Source organism: Sycon ciliatum, chromosome 9, assembly GCF_964019385.1.
Source record: "Sycon ciliatum chromosome 9, ocSycCili1.1, whole genome shotgun sequence".
Classification (NCBI taxonomy): domain Eukaryota; kingdom Metazoa; phylum Porifera; class Calcarea; order Leucosolenida; family Sycettidae; genus Sycon; species Sycon ciliatum.
The window spans coordinates 271,374-292,090 of record NC_088651.1 but is presented as its reverse complement, the minus strand read 5'-3'; the positions used below and the strand labels follow the sequence as shown (position 1 = coordinate 292,090).

At 49.9% G+C, this 20,717-nt stretch overlaps 2 protein-coding genes across 3 annotated transcripts in view; one reads left to right on the top strand and one right to left on the bottom strand.

The window, feature by feature from the left end:
• LOC135825062 (regulatory-associated protein of mTOR-like) overlaps nucleotides 1-13,603 on the top strand; it is a gene marked incomplete at its 5' end in the record, with an annotated part of 23,866 nt that extends 10,263 nt beyond the window's left edge. The window contains 10 exon segments of one of the 2 annotated variants that reach the window (XM_065337800.1): nucleotides 26-134; nucleotides 5,184-5,304; nucleotides 5,982-6,109; nucleotides 7,085-7,186; nucleotides 7,685-7,818; nucleotides 8,448-8,578; nucleotides 9,708-9,797; nucleotides 10,282-10,398; nucleotides 10,793-10,925; nucleotides 11,702-13,603. In XM_065337800.1, the coding sequence (XP_065193872.1) occupies nucleotides 26-134; nucleotides 5,184-5,304; nucleotides 5,982-6,109; nucleotides 7,085-7,186; nucleotides 7,685-7,818; nucleotides 8,448-8,578; nucleotides 9,708-9,797; nucleotides 10,282-10,398; nucleotides 10,793-10,925; nucleotides 11,702-11,770 (1,134 nt within the window). 2 annotated transcript variants of the gene reach the window in all.
• A 1,796-nt stretch (nucleotides 13,604-15,399) lies between these two features.
• Nucleotides 15,400-20,717, bottom strand: part of LOC135824522 (NADPH:adrenodoxin oxidoreductase, mitochondrial-like) — a 40,868-nt gene continuing 35,550 nt past the window's right edge. Inside the window, exon 14 of the mRNA XM_065337260.1 lies at nucleotides 15,400-17,125. Coding sequence (XP_065193332.1) covers nucleotides 16,983-17,125 — 143 coding nt within the window. The 3' untranslated portion in view covers nucleotides 15,400-16,982. The remainder of the gene's footprint in view (nucleotides 17,126-20,717) is intronic.

The following is a 20,717-nucleotide window of genomic DNA, read 5'->3' as shown; positions in this document are numbered from 1 at the left end:
TGTGTGTGTGTATGCCGGCCTGCAGTGGGAGAAAAAGAGCGATGCTGATGGCAAGCAGTTTCTGGAGCGACACTGGAGATTCAAGCGCAACACTGAACAGCGAGCTGAGAGCAGAGCCACGCTGAAGGATGCGAGTTAGTCCAGTCATTGATACCAATGCTTACAGTCCATTCAATGGAAACTGGCACCCTAACTCTTTCATGTCTCCCGCACATAGTTGTAGATATCGTGAAAACAACAGTACATCCTGCATTGTGTGACCCATGCAATTACTCCTTATTCGGGGAAGGGGGGGGGGGGGATCGGGGGATTGTCTATACATGGCTGCATTTTCATTGGCTTCCTCCTGTGTTTATGTGAGTAACAATTCCGTGTACCTGTTACCAAGGGGGGGGGGGGGGGATTCTCTATGCATGGCTGCATACTCATTGGCTTTCTCCTGTAGTGAACAGATGTGAGTTGTGAGTAGGGGGTGCGGCCGGCTATGTGCGGCTGCATGTTGAGTGGATATCTCTGTAGGAACTGCGTCCCACGATACTAGAATACACTCTCAGTCTCACAGCTACCATAGAAAACACATTCTTGCTCATCAGTCTCTCAAACAACAACAACGACATCGTCACGTGCGCATGCGTAATATCCCGCATGTACACACTGACTCAGAACATAGTACAGTACAACATTACCCCTTCCCCAAGGGAAAAAAGAAAGAAAGAAAAAAGAAGAAGAAGAAAAGAAGGTGGATGGGGAAGAGGCACCACAAAAAAACATACGAGGAATTATGGGTGTCAATAAAAATGAAAGTAGCATGAAGAAAAGGAACAAACACGAACGGATTCCCACGTGTGTAAGGCAGGTTCCGATATACGATGGTTTGATCACAAGAGATCTCATTTAGAGGGACAGTCCTGGCATGAGGTATTCAAGAAATGGCTTACAAATTGAGCCTATCTGGGGCAGCAATGGTGCGCTCTGATCGCCGGAGGCTAACTGGGGGCGTGGGAGACGATTGTGCAGATGAGGGCTGTCCCGCTAGAGGCACCAATGGCCTCGTCGACTGAGCCACCGACGGGGACGACGCATGGGGCTCTGCTTGTTCAGCCGGAGCGGCAGGCGGTGAAACCACGGCTTGGTTGGACGGTTGTACATCGGGAGATTCCAGTCCCGTGCTGCTAGAGGTGGGTTGCCACGGTCGAACGTGTCGCCGATTGCGAAAAGCAACACGTGCACCATCAGAGACTATTACAGAGCGACCTCGTTGTTCAACAACTTTCCATTTCCGTTGCTGGGCTGTGTGGCCATCCTGCAAGAGCACTGAAGAGCCTGGCGACAGGGATGGGAGGGGTTTCACGCCCCGGTGCTGGTCGTGCTGTACTGCCATGCCGAGTTTCTGTGACAACTGGGTGTCGAGGTGGACGATGGGGGCATTGACAACGCTGGGCACGCGAGTTCGGATGTGGCGACCAAAGAAAGCGTGTGCTGGAGTGGTACCAAGCATCCGGTGGGTGGAGGTGCGAATTGAGAAAAGCACCTGCTGGATACGCTGGATAAACGGCATCTGGCTGTTGAGAGTCCCGAATCTCGCACGAACGGTGCGGTGAAATCTTTCCACCATGCCATTTGATTGTGGATAGCGTGGGCTGACTCGGATGTGATGAACTCCCAGGCGTTGGAGGAACTCACCCATTTCGGCGGACACAAATTGTGGGCCATTGTCACTGACGAGCTCGAGCGGAATGCCGAACCTGGCGAAGATAGTGGACAAAGCCATCACGACATGTTGGGACTTGGTTCCAGGCAGGACAATCAGCTCCGGGAAACGAGACCCGTAGTCGACCAACGAGAGCAGGTGGCGGCCTTCGATCTCCACCAAATCAACTGCCACCTTGTGCCACACTGGAACAACCTCCGTTGGCTGCAGCTCTTGGCTGTGGTTGGTGCGGCTCCGCCAACAAATCTCGCATGCTGCTGCAAACTGCTCAGCATCCCGTGACATACGAGGCCACCAAACAGAACGGCGAAGGGTGTCTTTGAACGTAGCGCTGCCTGGGTGCCCCTCATGAGCTAGCTTCAAAACCGGCTGTTGCAAAGCCGATGGGATAACAACTCGGCTGTCCAGAAGAAGAATGCCATTTGCGACGGTCAGCTGGCTTCGCATCATGAAGAATGGTTCCTCAGCAGGCAAGATGTCCCGCCATGCACCGGTGAGGACCCGGCGGACTATTGCGGCCAATAATGGATCGTCAGCAGTAGCAGCCTCGAGATCGGCTTCACAAACTGGCACTTCTGACAAGACCATGCCGACGAATTCGCGCATGGATCTATCCTCCTCTGGTGACGCCTCCGCAGATGCTAGGGGGGCACGTGACAAAGCGTCGGTAACACACATGGTCTGGCCAGGTGTGAAGCTGAGCTGGTAGTCAAAGGGCAGCAGAGCCAATAGCCATCGTTGAAGCCGTGGCGGAACTTCATCGAACGACTTCTTGACAATGTGAACCAACGGCTTGTGATCAGTCAAAATGTCTACGGTGCGACCAAGGGCATATTGTCGGAACTTGGTTAGGCCGAAAACCACAGCCAGCATTTCACGTTCCAGCTGGGAATAGCGTGCTTCCGTTGGATTGAGCGAACGACTGGCACAACAGACAGGCTGCCAGTCACCTGTGTCTGCTTTCTGCCAAAGAATAGCGCCAAGGCCCACGGGTGAAGCGTCGCAGCTAATGGCGGTGGGACGGCTGGGCGAGGCATCGAAGAATGCCAATCTGGTCAGTAGCTTGGCAGCGTTGTCTTGACACTGTTTGAATGCCTGAAGAAGTTCTTTGTCTACGAGGAAAGGCTCACGTCGTGATAACTGGCGAAGCGGCTCTGTGTGCTCAGCCAGACCTGGGAGGAATCTGCCCAAGTAGGTTAGCATTCCGATCATTCGGCGTACATCCTTGAGGCTCCCCGGTGCTGCCATGTTGCGGATCGCTTCGGCCTTTGCCGAGTCGTGCTGGATGCCAGATTTGTCCAGCACACATCCAAGATACCGGACCGACTCTTGACGGACTTGAGACTTTGGCCAATTCAATCGGAGGTTGACGGCATTGAGTCGCTCAAGGACCAGTTTGAGGCGTCGATCGTGCTCGTCTCTGTCCTTCCCAACGATAAGGATGTCATCGATGTAAACGAATACACCCTCCAAACCATCCAACACATTTGACAAGATTCGCTGGAAGGTCTCAGGCGCCGATGCGATGCCAAACGGAAGTCGCTTAAATCGATAGAGGCCCTTGTGGGTGCTGAAAGTCGTTAGCGGCCGGGACTGCTCATCCAAATCAATCTGATGAAATCCGGCTTCAGCATCCAACACGGAGAACACTGTCGAGCCATGGATTTGCTCCGTAATCTCATCCAGGGTAGGGATGGCCCTGCGTTCACGAACGACATGCTGGTTCAACTGGCGGAAGTCGACGCAAAGGCGTAGTGTGCCGTTGGACTTGCGAGCAGGCACGATGGGAGAAACCCACTCTGTTGCCTCTTTGACAGGCTCGATTATGTCCGCTTTACATAGACGCTCCAATTCGGCTGCGATGTCGTCTCGAACTGAGAATGCTGGGCGACGAAATGGCACTGCTGTAGGGGTTGCATCTGGATTGACACGGATGTTGACAGGTGCTGCGTTGACTACGTTCGCTGTGTCCGTCTCCACCATCTGCAGCAAGCCTAGCTGGAAAATGATGTCCTGGCCGAACAGTGCCAGTTTCCCCTCGGGGACCACAAAGCAACGGCATGCTGTTTGACGTGAATTCCCCGCCACAGTGATGTCCGCCATTCCGAGAGTGGGGACCTCCGAGCCATCGTACGCACAGAGACGACGGTCGCAAGCACTGTCTGGCTTGACCACGTCGGCGGGGCAGATGGTGCGCGTTGCACCCGTGTCTAATAATCCCGACACCGGCTTGCCATTCACAGACAGGGTAATCAAGAACCGCTCATCATGGGATGACTTGCTGAGTGGCTTCGTCAGGTATATCAAGTCATCCGTTGCGCACATGTTGGCTGACTCTTCCTCTCTGCACGCATTCGCCTGGCCAGGTCGGCTCCCATCCTGACGACGACCACGCCGTGACAAGCGCACCTTGGAGAAATGTCCCATCTTTCCGCAGTTGTTGCATTTCTTTCCAGCTGCCGGACAGTGGGCCATTCCGGGAGTGTGCTGCTCCCCACAATATTTGCAGTTGACTGGTGACGAACGTGAGTGAGTGCTAACACGATTGGCGGACGCACCACTGGGAATGGAGTCCTCCGTGGGGCAAAATCCAAACTTCCCCGGCTGGTCGTAGAGCTTGGACTCTGAATAAGAGAGTTCCATGCTGACTCCTTTACGGATGGCAGTCGCCAACGTAAGGTTTGGATCTGCCAACAGCTCCCGACGAATTTCAATATTGGCCAAACCAGCGATAAACTGGTCACGAATCTGCGAGTCCACAATGGAATCATTGGTGGTAGAATCGAACTCGCACGCCTCGGCAGCAGTCCTCAGGCCGGCGGCAAACGCGGTGAGGGACTCCGCAGGCTGCTGTTTCCTCATGCGAAACTTATGGCGTTCGACGGTGGTGTTGACTGCAGGGCGGAAATACGATTTGAGGCCTTGACGGAGAACAGTGTACTCGGTGTCAGACCCGCTCGGAGTCGGAAGAGACAGGCCTTTCACGATCCGGCGAACCCCTAATCCGGCAAGATTGGTAAGGAGTTGCGCCTTGGTTGAGGCCTCCGTCACCTTCTGTAAAGCAAGATAGGCTTCGAAATCCTCAAGCCAAATTTGAAATTCGGCAGAAATGTTGGAACTATCTCCAGAGTCGTCAGCAAGACGAAAAGGTTGCGGTGCGCGGCCAAGACTTGTCGCCATGGCTGGCTAGGGGTCAGATCACAGTGTTCACTGCGCCAATGTAGGAACTGCGTCCCACGATACTAGAATACACTCTCAGTCTCACAGCTACCATAGAAAACACATTCTTGCTCATCAGTCTCTCAAACAACAACAACGACATCGTCAGTGTGCGCATGCGTAATATCCCGCATGTACACACTGACTCAGAACATAGTACAGTACTACATTCTCCTGTGTTGTCTATACGTGTATATGCATGTTGAGTGGATATCTCCTGTGTTGTCTATACGTGTGTATGCATCCGCTCTAGCTTCCACCAAGTATCGCCTGGAGGATCAGGTGTTTGTGAACCGCAACCCGGAGGCACCCCAGTGTTTGCTCTTTCACCCGTACCAGAACGAGCTGCTAGTGGCCGACAAGACGAATATCACGTGAGATATTTGAACAGCAATTTTGGTTCCTGATGCTGGTCATACACCGAAACATTGAATTACTAAAAGAATTTTGTAGAAAGCAGTGCAACTTGAGCTGTGGCTGTTAGCCAACAACATGATCGGAGCTACATCTATTTTGGAGACAATACTGTATGGGGAGGGAGGGAGGGACGCAATGAATGGGACCTAATTTGGCGTCAGCATTGCCTTATTTAGTAAGAGGAAAATGTGTGAAAAAAAGTAAAGAAAAGTTCACACATTTGTGTTACCACTGCCTAACAAATTGTGTTGAGAATATATGGGACAAGAGGACCGAGGAACTGCAAGTTACGCTATAATGTGCGCTAACATAACTAGTTACTTGGCAATCAGCTTAGCTGAGACTTTCAGCTCGTGCTTCTCTTGGTTGCGCTCACCTTCCCCACCTATGTTATTTCTACTTCAGAACTTTGAACCTTCCAAGTTGGAAGGCCGTTGGAGTGCGCATCCAAGACGTGCTAGAGCTGATTGGCAGTTAGTTGTAGAACGTCAGTACCGTTGGTCAGCGGCTTGTATGGGGCTTGTATTGTGAAAGCTTAGTGTTCAAAACAGGCTTATATTTGGGACAGGCTTCAATACAGGACACTACGCTATTGTTGTGGTTTATTGTGTGTGTGTGTGTTTCTGCTGTGCAGTGTGTGGGACTGGGAGATGGGAGTTCAGCTGAACACCATCCACAATCACCCAGCCAACAGCAAGGCTAGAATTACTACACTGGACCTTGTCAATCCGCACGACGTCTCACTGCTCATGGCGGGTACAGGTGAGCGAATACGGTATAACACGTTTATTTCGGTGTAGCTTTAGTTTCGGTGATTTCGGTAGAGAAACCAGGCACCTAAATTTAAATTACACCTAAAAGTCACTAGAGTATGCACTATATGTGAAGGGCAGGCTGGTCACCTAATTCTACATTACACCTGAAACCGGGCAGGTCCCTGACATCGAAATTTTAGTACACACAAATGACATGTCATACAGTACATGAACATGAACATGGACTTGGTTTACATGCTCTCTGTATGCATGCAAGAAACCAGACTAAGCACAGGGTTTACATGCTCCCTGTATGCATGCAAGAAACCAGACTAAGCACAGGGTTTACATGCTCCCTGTATGCATGCAAGAAACCAGACTAAGCACAGGGTTTACATGCTCCCTGTATGCATGCAAGAAACCAGACTAAGCACACGGAAAGAATAGACAACTAGCCATTGTGTCTCTCAGATTCTTCATCTGTAAAACCAGCTCAACAGCAGCATATGGCCAAGAGCATTACGCAATGCACTGTTACCATGACTGCGCACGTCAGTACTACAGCGTGATGTACAATGCATAACTACCACACTCCCCCACACAGAGTTGAGTTCAATACAAACGAAAACACTTTGCTACAAATGTCAATTTGTTATGGGCTCCAATAGGAACAAACATGGACAGGTGTTTGTTATATAACAAACTCCGCTACATGCGAGGTCGTTATATCACAAATTCCGCTACATGCGAGGTCGTTATAACTGGAGTTAACGCTATACCTTTTATACAGTTTTTAGTGCGTCTTTTCCTCTAACCAGTGAATACTTTTTTAGAAAGACGATCTATTTTCACTCACAGAGCAACCGGTGTGTTCATGGAGTAGTGGTCTACCAGAGAATGTACTCACGTGTGTGTATGGGTGCGTGCGGGCGGGCGGGCGGGCGGGCGTGCATGTGTGCGTGTGCGTATGTTTGATGTGTAGACGATGGCTGTGTACGTGTGTGGCGTGACTACAACATCGAGGGACGTGGCTCTCAAGTTGCAGCATGGCGAGCGCTGACTGATCTTGCACCCGTTCCACGCGGTAAGTCATTCCATCCACCCCCACCCTCTCCCCTCCTTCTGTCTGTCTCTCTCACTCACTCACTCTCACTCACTCTCTCTCTCTCTCTCTCTCTCTCTCTCTCTCTCTCTCTCTCTCTCTCTCTCTCTCTCTCTCTCTCTCTCTCTCTCTCTCTCCCCCCCCCGCCCCCTCCCTTCCTCCCTGTGTGTGTGTGTGTGTGTGTGTACGTGTGTCACTGTGTGTCACTGTGTGCGTGTGTGTGCATGTGTGTGTGTGCGTTTGTGTGTGTCACTGTGTGTGTGTGTGTGTGTGCATGCATGCATGCATGCGTGTGTGTGTGTGTGTGTGTGTGTGTGTGTGTGTGTGTGTGTGTGTGTGTGTGTGCGTGTATGTGTGCGTGTATGTGTGTGTGTGTGTGTGTGTGTGTGTGTGTGTGTGTGTGTGTGTGTGTGTGTGTGTGTGTGTGTGTGTGTGTGTGTGTGTGTGTGTGTGTGTGTGTGTGTGTGTTGACTGCAGCAGCCACTGGCCTGGCAACCCAGCAGCCTGTTCCGAGTCTGGTACTAGACTGGGAGCAGGAGAGTGGGGTGCTGTTTGCGTCGGGCAATGCACGAATCATACGCGTCTGGGACACACAGAGAGAGCAGATCATACAGGTAACCAATAAGCTAATAAACAACATTCATCTTCCAGGGGCGTAGTTCACACATCTGTGCCAGTAGTGTGGTGACTATGTACCAGAGTCACATCTGTGGCGTAGTGTGGTGACCATGTACCAGAGTCACATCTGTACATCAGTGGTGTGGTGACTATGTACCAGAGTCACATCTGTGGTGTGGTGTGGTGACCATGTATCACTGGCAACCTCATAGTCGCCATTTTGCCTATTTCAACTACTGGTGAACTGTTCGTGCTGTGGTCTGCAAGCGTCGTGTAGTCTCGTCGGGTCAAATGAAAAAACCTATTACTACTATTTGACGGACCTATGGAAGATGGGAACAAAGAATTATGAATCATTTCAACTATGCAGTACCTATGACGGCCCTTTGCTGGTGCGGTGACCGGACTACACTGACTATACACGAGCTACATGCCTGAGTTCACTGTTGCCCTGTCAAACGTTGCTCAACATCCTGCTTTTGTCTTTAATGACAACTGTGCACGTGGAAGTGAGCTGGGCACTCCTGACTGTTTGCGAATGTCTAAAGACGTGTTCATTTTCACTGTGGACGGTCCGTGTGTGTACTGTGTGTGTCTGTATGTGCGTATGCCATACCATGTACAGGATATTCCAACTGGTGCTGACACGTGTGTGACAAGCTTAACCAGTGACGTGGCTGGACGGTCGTTGCTTATCGCCGGATGTGGTGACGGTACCATTCGGCTGTACGATAGGAGACTGCCACCGACTGATTGGTAAGCTGCTTGATTATGGCAGTGTGGTGGTAGTGTGCTAGTGTGATAGTGTGCTGGTGTCGCAGTGTGGAAGCGGAGGGCGTTTGTACATGTCACGTTTGTGCTCGTGTTATCACATGCACCATATGCGTAATACATGTATATACAGTGGTCCCTCTCTAATCTGGCACTTGTTTATCCAGCACCCTTGCAAACCAGCACACTTTCTGGCAAAACGGATTTTTCAGTTCATTTTCTACGCTTTAATCCGGCACTTGAATTCCGCCTCCAGCAGCGATTTTCTGCAACAAATCACTCAAACTGTACATAATTCGATTTTCTAATCCAGCAGTTGTACATCGCATACCGTCAGGGAGCATTGTAACATACACAACACATGCAACATACACTTGGGAATATCCCATGCCAGTACATAGGATATTCCTAAGTGTACAACTAAGTCTTATAGACATGCATTCCACAAAGTACTTGGTTTGACACAGAAAATCCCTACGTTTTGACGTACGACACAAACATGACGTGTATGATAACATGTGGGCCGGGTTGGAGGGCAGGATTTCATAATCCAGCACCCTTGTTTATCCAGCAGAAAATGCCGTTGCAAAAGGTGCCGGATTACAGAGGGACGACTGTACTAATCCTGGGTGAGATGTATACTAATCCTGGGTGAGATGTATACTAATCCTGGGTGAGATGTATACTAATCCTGGGTGAGATGTATACTAATCCTGGGTGAGATGTATACTAATCCTGGGTGAGATGTATACTAATCCTGGGTGAGATGTATACTAATCCTGGGTGAGATTTGCACAGGTTCATGATGTGCAGCCTCACTCCCTTTTGGAGGCAAAGTATCATGTTCCTGTATGTCTGTCTGCATGCCTGCCTGTCCGTCTGTTCGTCCGTCTGTTCGTCTGTCTGCCTGCCCACCCGGCCACCCGCCCGCCTGTCCGTCTTCCCAATCGTCCATCTGTCCTTTGTTCCGTTTTTCTATCCGTCTCTCTCTCTCTTGTTGTCCTTGTCCTATGTTGTGAGCTGTGCCGCATGTCCCATGCTGTGAACTGTGCCGCATGTCCCATGTTGTGAACTGTGCCGCATGTTCCATGTTGTGAACTGTGCCCTGTTGCAGTTTGGTGCGACTACTACGTGAGCACACAGCGTACGTAGTCAAAGTGCACCTACAGCAAGGCGCCAGTCAAGGAAAGATCATTTCATCCAGGTAAGCCGGAACAGGCCGGGGAGGTCTATTGTCAGCTCTAATTTTATTTTATTTCACCGTCCAATGGCAGAAGGCAATGCAAAGGATGGGCGTTAGCCACACTATCCTATCAGGGTGGGAAGGACTGCGTGAAAAGGATTCCGTCGATCACTAGAGTGCCTCTCACTTGTTACTGAGTACGACAGCCATGCACTTTATGACAATGGCCGAAAGCTCTTTCGCATTATCTTATTATCCAGTCAGAACTCAGAGAATATGTTTGTTAAGGTTGTGTTCTCTGCCATGCACCATTGTTGTTGTTTGAATTCTTTATTCTCACGATGGCACCATTGCCAATAAGAGGTTGTTGTTGTTGTTGTTGTTGTTGTTGTTGTTGTTGTTGTCGTCGCTGTCGTCGTCGTTGTTGTTGCTGCTGCTGTTGCTGCTGTTATTGTGGTCGTCGTCGGTGTTGTCGTCGTTGTTGCTGCTGTTGCTATGGATACAGTGTGGCTGGTGATGTGCGCTACTGGGACCCGCGGTTTGAGAAGTCTACGGAACAGGTTAAGACCGGTATACGTATCTCCTGCATGGACGTGCATCGTACTGCTCCTCTCCTGGCCGTGTAAGTACTCTGTCGGTCTGTGTGTGTGTGTGTGTGTGTGTGCGTGCGTGCGTGCTTGCGTGCGTGCGTGTGTGTGAATCCCTACTTGGCCAGAAAAAGTCACTTCATAGTTGTGTGGTGTAGACCAGGCTGAATAGTGGCGGTCAATTCTTCAGCCTTGCAAGTTGTTATTATGTGTATTATGGTGCAAACCCAGCACAAGCTGCTATGGCTTCTGCTGTAGCATCGCTATCATCGCCTTCGGCGATGGGCGTCCAACGGTCCAATGGTGTGTATGTGTGTGTGTGTGTGTGTGTGTGCGTGCGTGCGTGTATAATTATGTGTGTATGTATAATTATGTGTGTATGTATGTGGGTGCGTCCGCGTGCGTGTATGTGTGTATGTGTGTGCACAGTGGATCACGTGATCAAGTTGCCAAGACCTACCACATCGACTCGCAGGAGAGTCTTGGCACCATCAAGTGGCACGATGGATTCATGGGGCAGAGAATCGCAGCCGTTAGCGCCTTGAGCTTCCATCCCTATAAGGTATAGTGATGGGGACGGCTGTAATCGTGGTAATATGCGTATTGTGCTGTGGCGTGCCGAAGAACAGAGCGCCGAAGGACGACCAGGCTAGAATTTCATTAAGCACAGCATACCAATGTATACACAGTGACTCAACTGCGCATAGACAGGCGCGTGTCGCACCACCGTTAGAGGCGGGTTCTGGGGGTCCCCCGCGGGAAAATTTTGAAATTAGGGTGCAAAATCCTGCATTCTGGGCACTTTTGGCATTTGTGTTTAAAAAAAGTGGTCCTGCCAAAGCCGGACTGGTCTGACTGGCTGCTATGCCCCTGATAGGCTGTATAAATACATGAAAATGAAAATGAACGGCCTAGGCTAGGAGGTTGACTCTCCCAGTTCTTTGCCACCCGACAGTACACCCTGCCGAGGTTTTCGCACGGGCGCCTTTTGTCCTGATTTCATGAGATATCGACACTTTTGTCCCACTTTTCATGTCTCAACTCTGATAACGGATTACAATCCATCACATACACACGGAATAGATGGCTGATGCAGGCACTTATCCCACATGGAGCTCATGCGACTTGTCACCCGGCAGTGCCCGATAACACACTTTTTGGCGGTCATGGCAGCTTCATGCCCACTTGTATCACGTCGGGTGCTTTCAGATCTTTTCAGTATCCAGATTTGGGGTGGCCAGGAGGTTGGACAGTCTGGTATCCGATATTGCAATCAGTGTGTGGGTGATTGGTGTCCGATCCTATCCCTGTGTTGTGTTCGTGTCACTCTTGTCACAGCTGTGTATGGCGGCAGGTTTCACCGACTCTCTCATATCCATCTATACCGACGACAAGAAGAAGCTATGAGAGAGACAGGCAGCACAATAATGGTGGTGGTGGTGACGAGGATGGTGGTAATGACGGAGGCTTGTGAAGACTTGGCGGGAAGCTTCGTGGCGATCTCTATTCATGTCCACTGTACGCCTGCGTAAGATGACTTGCACTAACAGTCTGCGGTGCTGCTGCTCGTACACAGTTGTACCCGCGAGCAAACCGTTCCGTGTGTTTGTGCATGTGTGTACAAACCGTTCCGTGTGTATTGATTTTGGTTGTCAGCCGATGTGCCGATTCCTGTGTCCGCCTGATACAGTGGATACTGCGAGCCACTGTGCCAATACCTGTGTCCACCTCATGATGTGGATGTTGTCATGCGACAAGCTGATCCCTGGTAGCATTCAGGTGTGGCTACTGGTGGCATTCCATCTGGTCCTCCAGCGAAATGTGCAGCCACCGTGAAGTCTGTGGCCACCCCGAAGCCTGCGGCTAGTCTGAAATCTGCGGCTGGACTGAAACCTGGAGCTGTGTGTTCGCATCTGTGGTTGTAAATATGACGCATGTACGAGCAGCCGGTGCAGGCGCAGGCTGGAGCGGCGCGTGGTTAAAGCGTCGGTATGTCTTGATGTTGTGCGTGTACTTCCACGATGAGGCCTGCTGCATTGTGACCCCACCATGGCACCTGCCGGTGAGACCTCAGTGTCCTGCGTATGCATGAATCCGGCACTCTGTATCGTATACAGTGTGGACGGGTGTGCTGGGTGGAAGGGCATGTTGGTGACCCGCTCTCATCTCGAGTATGCATGTTTCGGTAATACCATTGTGTCGGCTTGTCAGGGAAATGGAAATGTGCATGCACTTCCACATGCAGATATAACATGTATAAATGTCTCTCTCGCTTCTCCTCCTCGCTCAGGCCAAGGACTCTATCCCCTCTGTCTGTCTGTCTATCCCCTCTGTCTGTCTGTCTGTCTGTCTGTCTGTCTGTCTGTGTCTCTCTGTCTCTCTGTGTCTGTCTGTCTCCATCTGTCTCTCTCTCTCTCTCTCTCTCTGTCTCTCTGTCTCTCTCTGTGTCTCTCTGTCTCTGTCTGTCTCTCTCTGTGTCTCTCTCTCCCTGATATGGCTTGCAATGACAATTTCATTACCCCATCACCGTGCTTCACTCGGATTTCTTTTAACCAATTATCCCCATATCCCAGGCATTGATTCAGACTTCCAATATACTAATGATGCGTCTCTTGCATCCGAATAAACGATGGCAATGTACTCACTCACACTCTCATTGTGAAATCTAGATTACCCCTGACCTGGCCAGGGTAAGGGCCACTGGAGGAGGCGCAGGCCTTTGCTGTTTGCGTCTATGCCCATTTGTTTCTAATCATTCGCTCCCCTGGGTACTACACAAGATGGCCATCCTGCCAATTCTCAATTATTCTTTCCTGTTAGGCACTGGGTGTGTTCAATACGTTGGCTTTGTGTGGCTGTCCTGTCGTTTGGTAAGGTCCTAGCCATAATGGTAATCTGTGCGCTACTGGTTAATCTGTGCCGTACTGGCTGGGCTGTGCGCTACTATTTAGGCTTCATGCTGCAGGCTGTGCCAAGGAGTTATTCTCGCCTGTTGTTGTGTCTTCCTTTATTGCCAGCCTAAAACTGTTGTCTCTTTGTTAAGATTTTAATTTTTTTACCGAGGCTGTGCAATTCTGCCGCGCACTTGATTTCTTATCTCATTCCCGGATCCCATTTTGGTTCTAGTCTGCTTTCTTATGGCCGCGATGCTCCCTGTCTTAGAGAACTTGGTAATTTACTACAGTTGTCCCCGGTATGATCCGGCATCATTTGTGCTAAGGTTAAAGGAAATCCTGCTGGTTAACAAATCTGATTTTCTGCTGGAGTGTGCACGAAGAAGACTTTTTGGTTACCGGTACTGAAAATGGTGCTGGTTTAATGAAAGAGGGTGCTGGTTTCCCGGATCCCTTTTTGGTTCTAGTCTCCTTTCTCATGGCCGCGATACTCCCTGTCTTAGAGGACTTGGTAATTATTTACTACAGTCGTCCCCGGTATGATCCGGCATCATTTGTGCTAAGGAAAATCCTGCTGGATTAAAGGGGAAGTTAAGGCAAAAATTAAAATTTCACCAGTTGTAGTCTTCGGGGCGCTGAGTCGAATGGTCTTGGTCCGAGGAAGCTGAGACACTCCCTTCCTACTTGAATCCCAATCGAACTCGCGCACTTCCACCGAAACTGGGTGACTGCGCCCTACTAGATGGGGATTTGTATGCAAAATGTCACTAAAAGCGCCATTTCGTTCTTATAAAAGCACGGATGACCGCGATTGGCCCATATGTTGTAGTCTTTTGGACGCTGAGTCGACTGGTTTTGGTCCGAAAAGGCTGCGATGCAGCGTTCCTCCTTTATTCCCAATCGAACATGGTTGAACAAGCGGTCACGTGCTCCTGCGTACACCAGTCACCTGGTCACCGTGCCTGCAGGGTACAACTTACTAGCCTGTTTGACCTTTTTTGGGTGCAGTCCTGTCACTCGAGTTGAACCTTGGTGTGAAAGTTGTCGCCTGCTGGCGTGGTGACCAGGTGATTTGGGCAACCAGGAGCACGTGACCGCTTGTTCAACCATGTTCGATTGGGAATAAAGGAGGAACGCTGCATCGCAGCCTTTTCGGACCAAGACCAGTCGACGCAGCGTCCAAAAGAGTACAACATATGGGCCAATCGCGGTCATCCGTGCTTTTATAAGAACGAAATGGCGCTTTTAGTGACATTTTGCATACAAATCCCCATCTAGTAGGGCGCAGTCACCCAGTTTCGGTGGAAGTGCGCGAGTTCGATTGGGATTCAAGTAGGAAGGGAGCGTCTCAGCTTTCTCGGACCAAGACCATTCGACTCAGCACCCCGAAGACTACAACTGGTGAAATTTTAATTTTTGCCTTAACTTCCCCTTTAACAAATCTGATTTTCTGCTGGAGTGTGCACGAAGAAGACTTTTTGGTTACCGGTACTGAAAATGGTGCTGGTTTAATGAAAGAGGGTGCTGGTTTGAACAGTGACAGATTAATAAAGCGGGACGGCTGTTGGTTGGTTGGTTGGTTGGATTTATTTAAAGTCGTACAACAAACAGGCATATCTGCCTCCTTATATGAAGACTTCTGGCAGTAAAACATTTAAAAAAGAAAAAAGAAAAGATAAGGTCAAGAATGCATAGACTGAGCATACAGCTAGCCGGAGACTGCTGTAGTGCTTTGTGTATGATCTAGCGGGTGAACATGCCGGTACAGCAACCTCCTCAGCAGTAAACACACACATTGATGGCTAACAAGTTGGTGCGGTGATGGCCTGACCAAACCGGACGGGTTCCGGCTGGTCTGAGTACATGTACTGTAGCAGACATGGAAATCCAGCCGATTGACCGGGGCCGGCGCCCTCAGCGCCTACAGAACGCTGCGTGCAGTGCACATGTTGATCCGATGCGACCAGCACGCTGCAGCCCATAAGTGAATGTGTGTACCGCTTATCCACGGCTGCATGGCCAGCGCCCTGGGGCCGCTAGACGTGTGACCGGATTTCCATGTCCACAACACTACATCAAAGCAATGGTGACTACTTGTGAAAACCCAGTACATGTACAGTATCAACTGCATGGATACTTGGATAGATGGCATGGCAATGTTTTGAAGTTTTATTTTTTTTACAAGATACACAACTCCCCAGCAGTCACATGGGGCTAGCATGGGGCTAGCATGGGACTAGCATGGGGCTAGCATGGGACTAGCATGGGGCTAGCATGGGACTAGCATGGGGCTAGCATGGGGCTAGCTTTGGGTGAGATGGTGCTGGTGGGGCCTGCCATGCTCACTACAACCAACCAGAGGTCTCGGCGTCTTCGAATGGCAGGCGCACCAAATAATTGGGAGGAAAGCATAATAATTATATGCATGGGGAAAAGTAAGCAATGCGCCAGCAGAGAAAGGAAAGGAGGACAATGGTGGAATGGTGAAGCCATGAATGGAACGGGAAGTCAGGTTAGAAACACGTGAAAAAGAAACAGACAAACAGACAATCGGACTGTTATTGTTGTGAACGGATTCAGTAAAGGAAAAAAAGGATAATCCCATCAATGAATGTTATAAACTGGGCAATGCTCATACCCTCAGTGTTGTCCCTGCAGACTACGCAGAACACAGGTGATGAACACATGCATGACGCATGCGGTGGTGATACTGATAGTGTGTCAGACTCATCAATACACCTGATACACAGCAGCCAGCAATACACACTGGCTGATGCAAGCAGTGTAGCTACTTACATGGGCACCAGTCACTGTGAAAAACTGGGCACACACACACGCTTGCGAGCGCGGTCGTGAGCACTGGGAGCTGAGAGAACCAGATACTTGTTGAGTTCTACGCAAATACCGCCATCAACGAACAGTAGCGTTTGCGACAAACAGATACTTGTATTCTCTTACAGGTAGTCCAGACAACAACGATGACGGTAGCGACTAGCTTTTGGCGTACCATCCATCTGTCCATGCGGAACACGATCCTGCTGATGCGCAGAGGACTACAGTACGACAACGCGGGGTGTGACAGCTTGGCGAAAAACTAACGTTCCATGGCATGACGCAACGCACAACAAGCACCACAATACTATACAGTTTACACCCAGAATAGTCTGCATGAACTTTCCGACAATTGCGGGAAAGCCAATGTGGCGTGCAGCACGATGCCACCATCGGGAGCTAGCAGAATATCACCATGCATTCTCTGAGAGAGTGTCCACTGCATCACACCATGCACCAGCATACAGTCACTGCTACCGGCATAATGGGGCTGCACAGGTGGACCAGCATCGTGACAACTCATAGACAGGCAACATAGCGCACAACATCGGGCCCGCTCGCACGGTGACAACTCATAGAGAGGCAATGCAGCGCACAGCACCGGGGCCTGCCCGCATGGTGACAACTCATAGACAGGCTGAGGCAACGCAACACACAGCATCGGGCCTACCTACACGATGACAACTTGTAGACAGGCAACGCAGCACACAGCAACGGGCCCGCCTGCACATCGGATCTGAAACAAGAGCTGGCAAGATGGCTAGGCTAGTGAGGATTGAGGTAATGTTGCCGTCACCACCGGCCATCACAGTGTGTACTCAGTTGTTCACAGTGACTAGCAGCTATCGTACGCTGCATAAATCACAGCTTGAAGAGCAAGTCTCCAACAATCCTCATCTGTCCGCCGCCCCTCGTGCAATGGCCAGCATTTCGTCAACGTCGACCACCTTCTCACGTGGCTTGCCAATCACCTGCCCACGCTCCACTTCCACTGCGTTGATACGCTCCCAGTCGGAGAAAGTGACGACTTGAACGCCTGTAGCAAGACCGAGACATGGACAAAAAACAGAGCAGATCATGGTGATTGTATATACAATAAAAAAAAGTTGAGGTGAATTATCATGTCCGTTCCCGAGGGGACAACAACGGCACCAGCACCAGCAGCAGTATCGGCAGCAGCAGCAGCAACAGCTGCAGCAACAGCAGCAGCAGCAACAGCAGCAGCAACAGCAGCAGCAACAGCAGCAGCAACAGCAGCAGCAGCAGCAGCAGCAACAGCAGCAGCAGCAGCAACAGCAGCAGCAGTAGTTTGTGAGCCCAAACCCTAAATTCAGAAGTTGAGTTGCACTCTCAAAGGGACCAATCGCTGCAACAGCAGCAGCAGCAAATCCATTCATGCTTCCGCTGCTTTCACCAATCTCAAACTGTGCATGTGGATGTCTGCTAATACACTTAGAAAAATCACTGGCACCAGACACAGTGTACAAAGTCACACTCAGCGACTGATACAAGTCACTGTGTGTACTGAGTGTGACTTTGTGTACACTCAGTGACATGTTTTTAAAATATTCTTTACTATGTTCACATACCCAGCTGCTCGGAAAGAATAATACTATGTTCACATACCCAGCTCGCACATACCCACTGGGCTAGCTCGGAAAGAATAATGAAAGACAATGGTACGGAGACTAGAACAAACGTGACAACGACCAAAAGACAAGACAATGTGCAATGTCACACTAGGACTGTACTGGCAACTCTACAATGACCACTGCCGGTGGTCCCCAATCTCTAAATTGATCGCGGGTACAAGACACACAGTGTGTAAAGTTACACTCAGTAACTGGTGCTGGACTGGTACAAGTCACACTCAGTGACTGGTGCCGGACTGGTACAAGTCACACTCAGTGACTGGTGCTGGACTGGTACAAGTCACACTCAGTGACTGGTGCTGGATTGGTACCAGTCACAGTGTGCAAACTGTCACATGGTGACTGGCAACTCTACAATCGCCATTGTCGCTCGTCCCCCGATCTCTAACTTGCACACAACAGCGTCGATTGTCTGCCAAGTAACACCAACACATCCACACTGTGTGAAAACTGAAAAGTGACAATTGAGCAGTTTGCTTTATTGCTATTCGTACATTGGCCACCGTCTTGGTCACTGACACCTACATATACATATACATATACATATACATATACATATACATATACATCTACATCTACATATACATATACATATACATTGAACAGTGAAGGTCTACATGTCTTGGCATCCTGAGTTTAAAAAACAACCATTGACAACCTACAGTTGTGCAACACAGCTGCAGTTTACACACCAGCCAAACAACTGGCGATAGCGGTATACTTCTCAAGGAAGCCGGCGGTGAATTCTATTGTCCAGCAGTCTAGTTGTCATGCCAGCAGCAGCTCCCCAGCCGCTAGTGAGTTTCGCATTAGGAAAAGCCAACAGCACAACACAATGCTGCAGTAGATGTCACCACTTCCATCATATACAGTAAAACTTGGTTTAAGCGACCACCACCCCCCCCCCCCACCCCACGGTGCAAGCAAAAGCGGTCGTTAAAGCCAGGTGGTCTTTAGAACCAGGCCCCACAGTGTCTGTGTAGAACTGTTCGTACATGGAAAAACGGTCGTTAAGAGCAGGTGGTCGCTAAACCCAGAGGTGGCTAAACCCAGAGGTCGCTAAACCCAGAGGTGGCTAAACCCAGAGGTGGCTAAACCCAGAGGTCGCTAAACCCAGAGGTGGCTAAACCCAGAGGTTGCTTACACCAGGTTTTACTGTACTTCAGGTGGAGTGCAAAGCACAGCAGAGCTACAGTGCAGCTCAATGAAATCCAATCGCGCGAGCCAAGTTTGCACCCTGCACCACCATGTGGCAGGGTCTGGGGCTGCACAACGCACACGGCGTGCACTGTAAACTGCGTAACGTTTGCGACGTATTAATGTTTGCTAATTTCGCGAGAAGAGCACAACGCAAATATTAACCATCGGGAAATCAAACTTCAACAGTGGGAGTATATGTGCGGCCACAGGGCTCCGCGAACATTTGCCGTCGTCAACTCGCTGGCTCTGAGAGATCGCAAAACGTTCGTGACGCAAACATTGGGCGGTTTACAGTACTGTAATTTCACAAATTTTTGGTGTACTTTTATTTTCGGTACTTTCGGTGCGTCTGTTTCATACCTAAAATTTCAATACACCGAACAAACACTAACACACATAATCCAATAGGGAACTGCTTCTCTGAACCGAAAATTTCTGTTCACCTAACCTAGCCTGTTGCCCTCATACCGAAAATATTGAGCACCGAAAATTTCTGAAATTAGAGTACTTGTCTGACTCAATAGGATTTCACAGAGCAGCAGTGTACTTGGGGTGACTGTACTGGGCTCTACTCCTGTCACATTCTTGTTTAACGAGAGAGCTTGGAAGCTCAGGGCCCTACGCTATGCTTTTTTTGCCTGATAATAGAAGTTAGTGTCTTCACAGATTCACGTTCCTGTAAATCGCACACCAAGATAACTAGAGGTATTGACTAGCACCAAGACTACATAACCGCCGCCCCCCCCCCCCCCCCTAGCACTATTAGAGAGTATAGCCAGACTCTACTCGTGTCACATTCTTGCTAGTTTCTTGAATGCTTTATTCTCACGGTTGCACCATCGCCAATAAGAGATAAGCTTACGAGAAGGTGGGATGCTGTGGTTGGGGCTGTGGGTTATGCAGTTGGAAAGTAATAGTTAAGTGTCTTCACTGATTCGTGTTACTCTAGATCACACACCAATATCTATATGTGGAGACTATATGTATAATAATAATAATAATTCGCGGGATTCGCGTTGGCATCGCTTGAATGTTCAGAAACACACAAACTAGCCTTCGCTTCCGGCAGGCCACCACTATGCCTATGCCTTGTACACCTTAGTGGCAAATGCAGACCTCACAAGTGAGTCAGGGGGAGAGTAGGTGAGTCTCTCAGCCAATCGGGCGTGTAACGGCCCATAACCAGGTAAACTGCATCCTTGTTACCCTCACTCCGAGCTGTGAGTACCCAGTCGACCGTGGGTGTCGTGCAGAGTACAAAGCCAGGGCAGCAAGAGTAATAAATTCACACCATAAATACCACTCAGTTCACCTGGTCAAGCAGGTGACATGTCACATTCTTGTTTGTAGTTAGTGTCGTCACTGATCCATGTTCATGTAAATTAACACCATAATCTACATGACTGTACTCACTACAGAGTACAAAGCCGGGGCAGCGTGAGTAATAAATTCACACCATAAATACCACTCGGGGTAACCTGGTCTGGCAGGTGACACGACGGCGTTATTCACACACTCATACCCACAGCAGCAGTGACGGCAGCAGCATAAACAGTGACAGTAGCACTGCTGTCACATACACACCTCGCACAAAAACTCACACGAAACTCGAGCGAAATTCACACGAACTTTAAACAAAACTCACACGAAACTCACACGAAACTCATACGCACCTCACATCTCACACACCCTACGCACAGAGTTCGCACGTCACAGCGCACTGGGCATGACCAGCTGAGTCCTAGGACTGCTTCGACCAGTTGTGAGCCAGCGTCT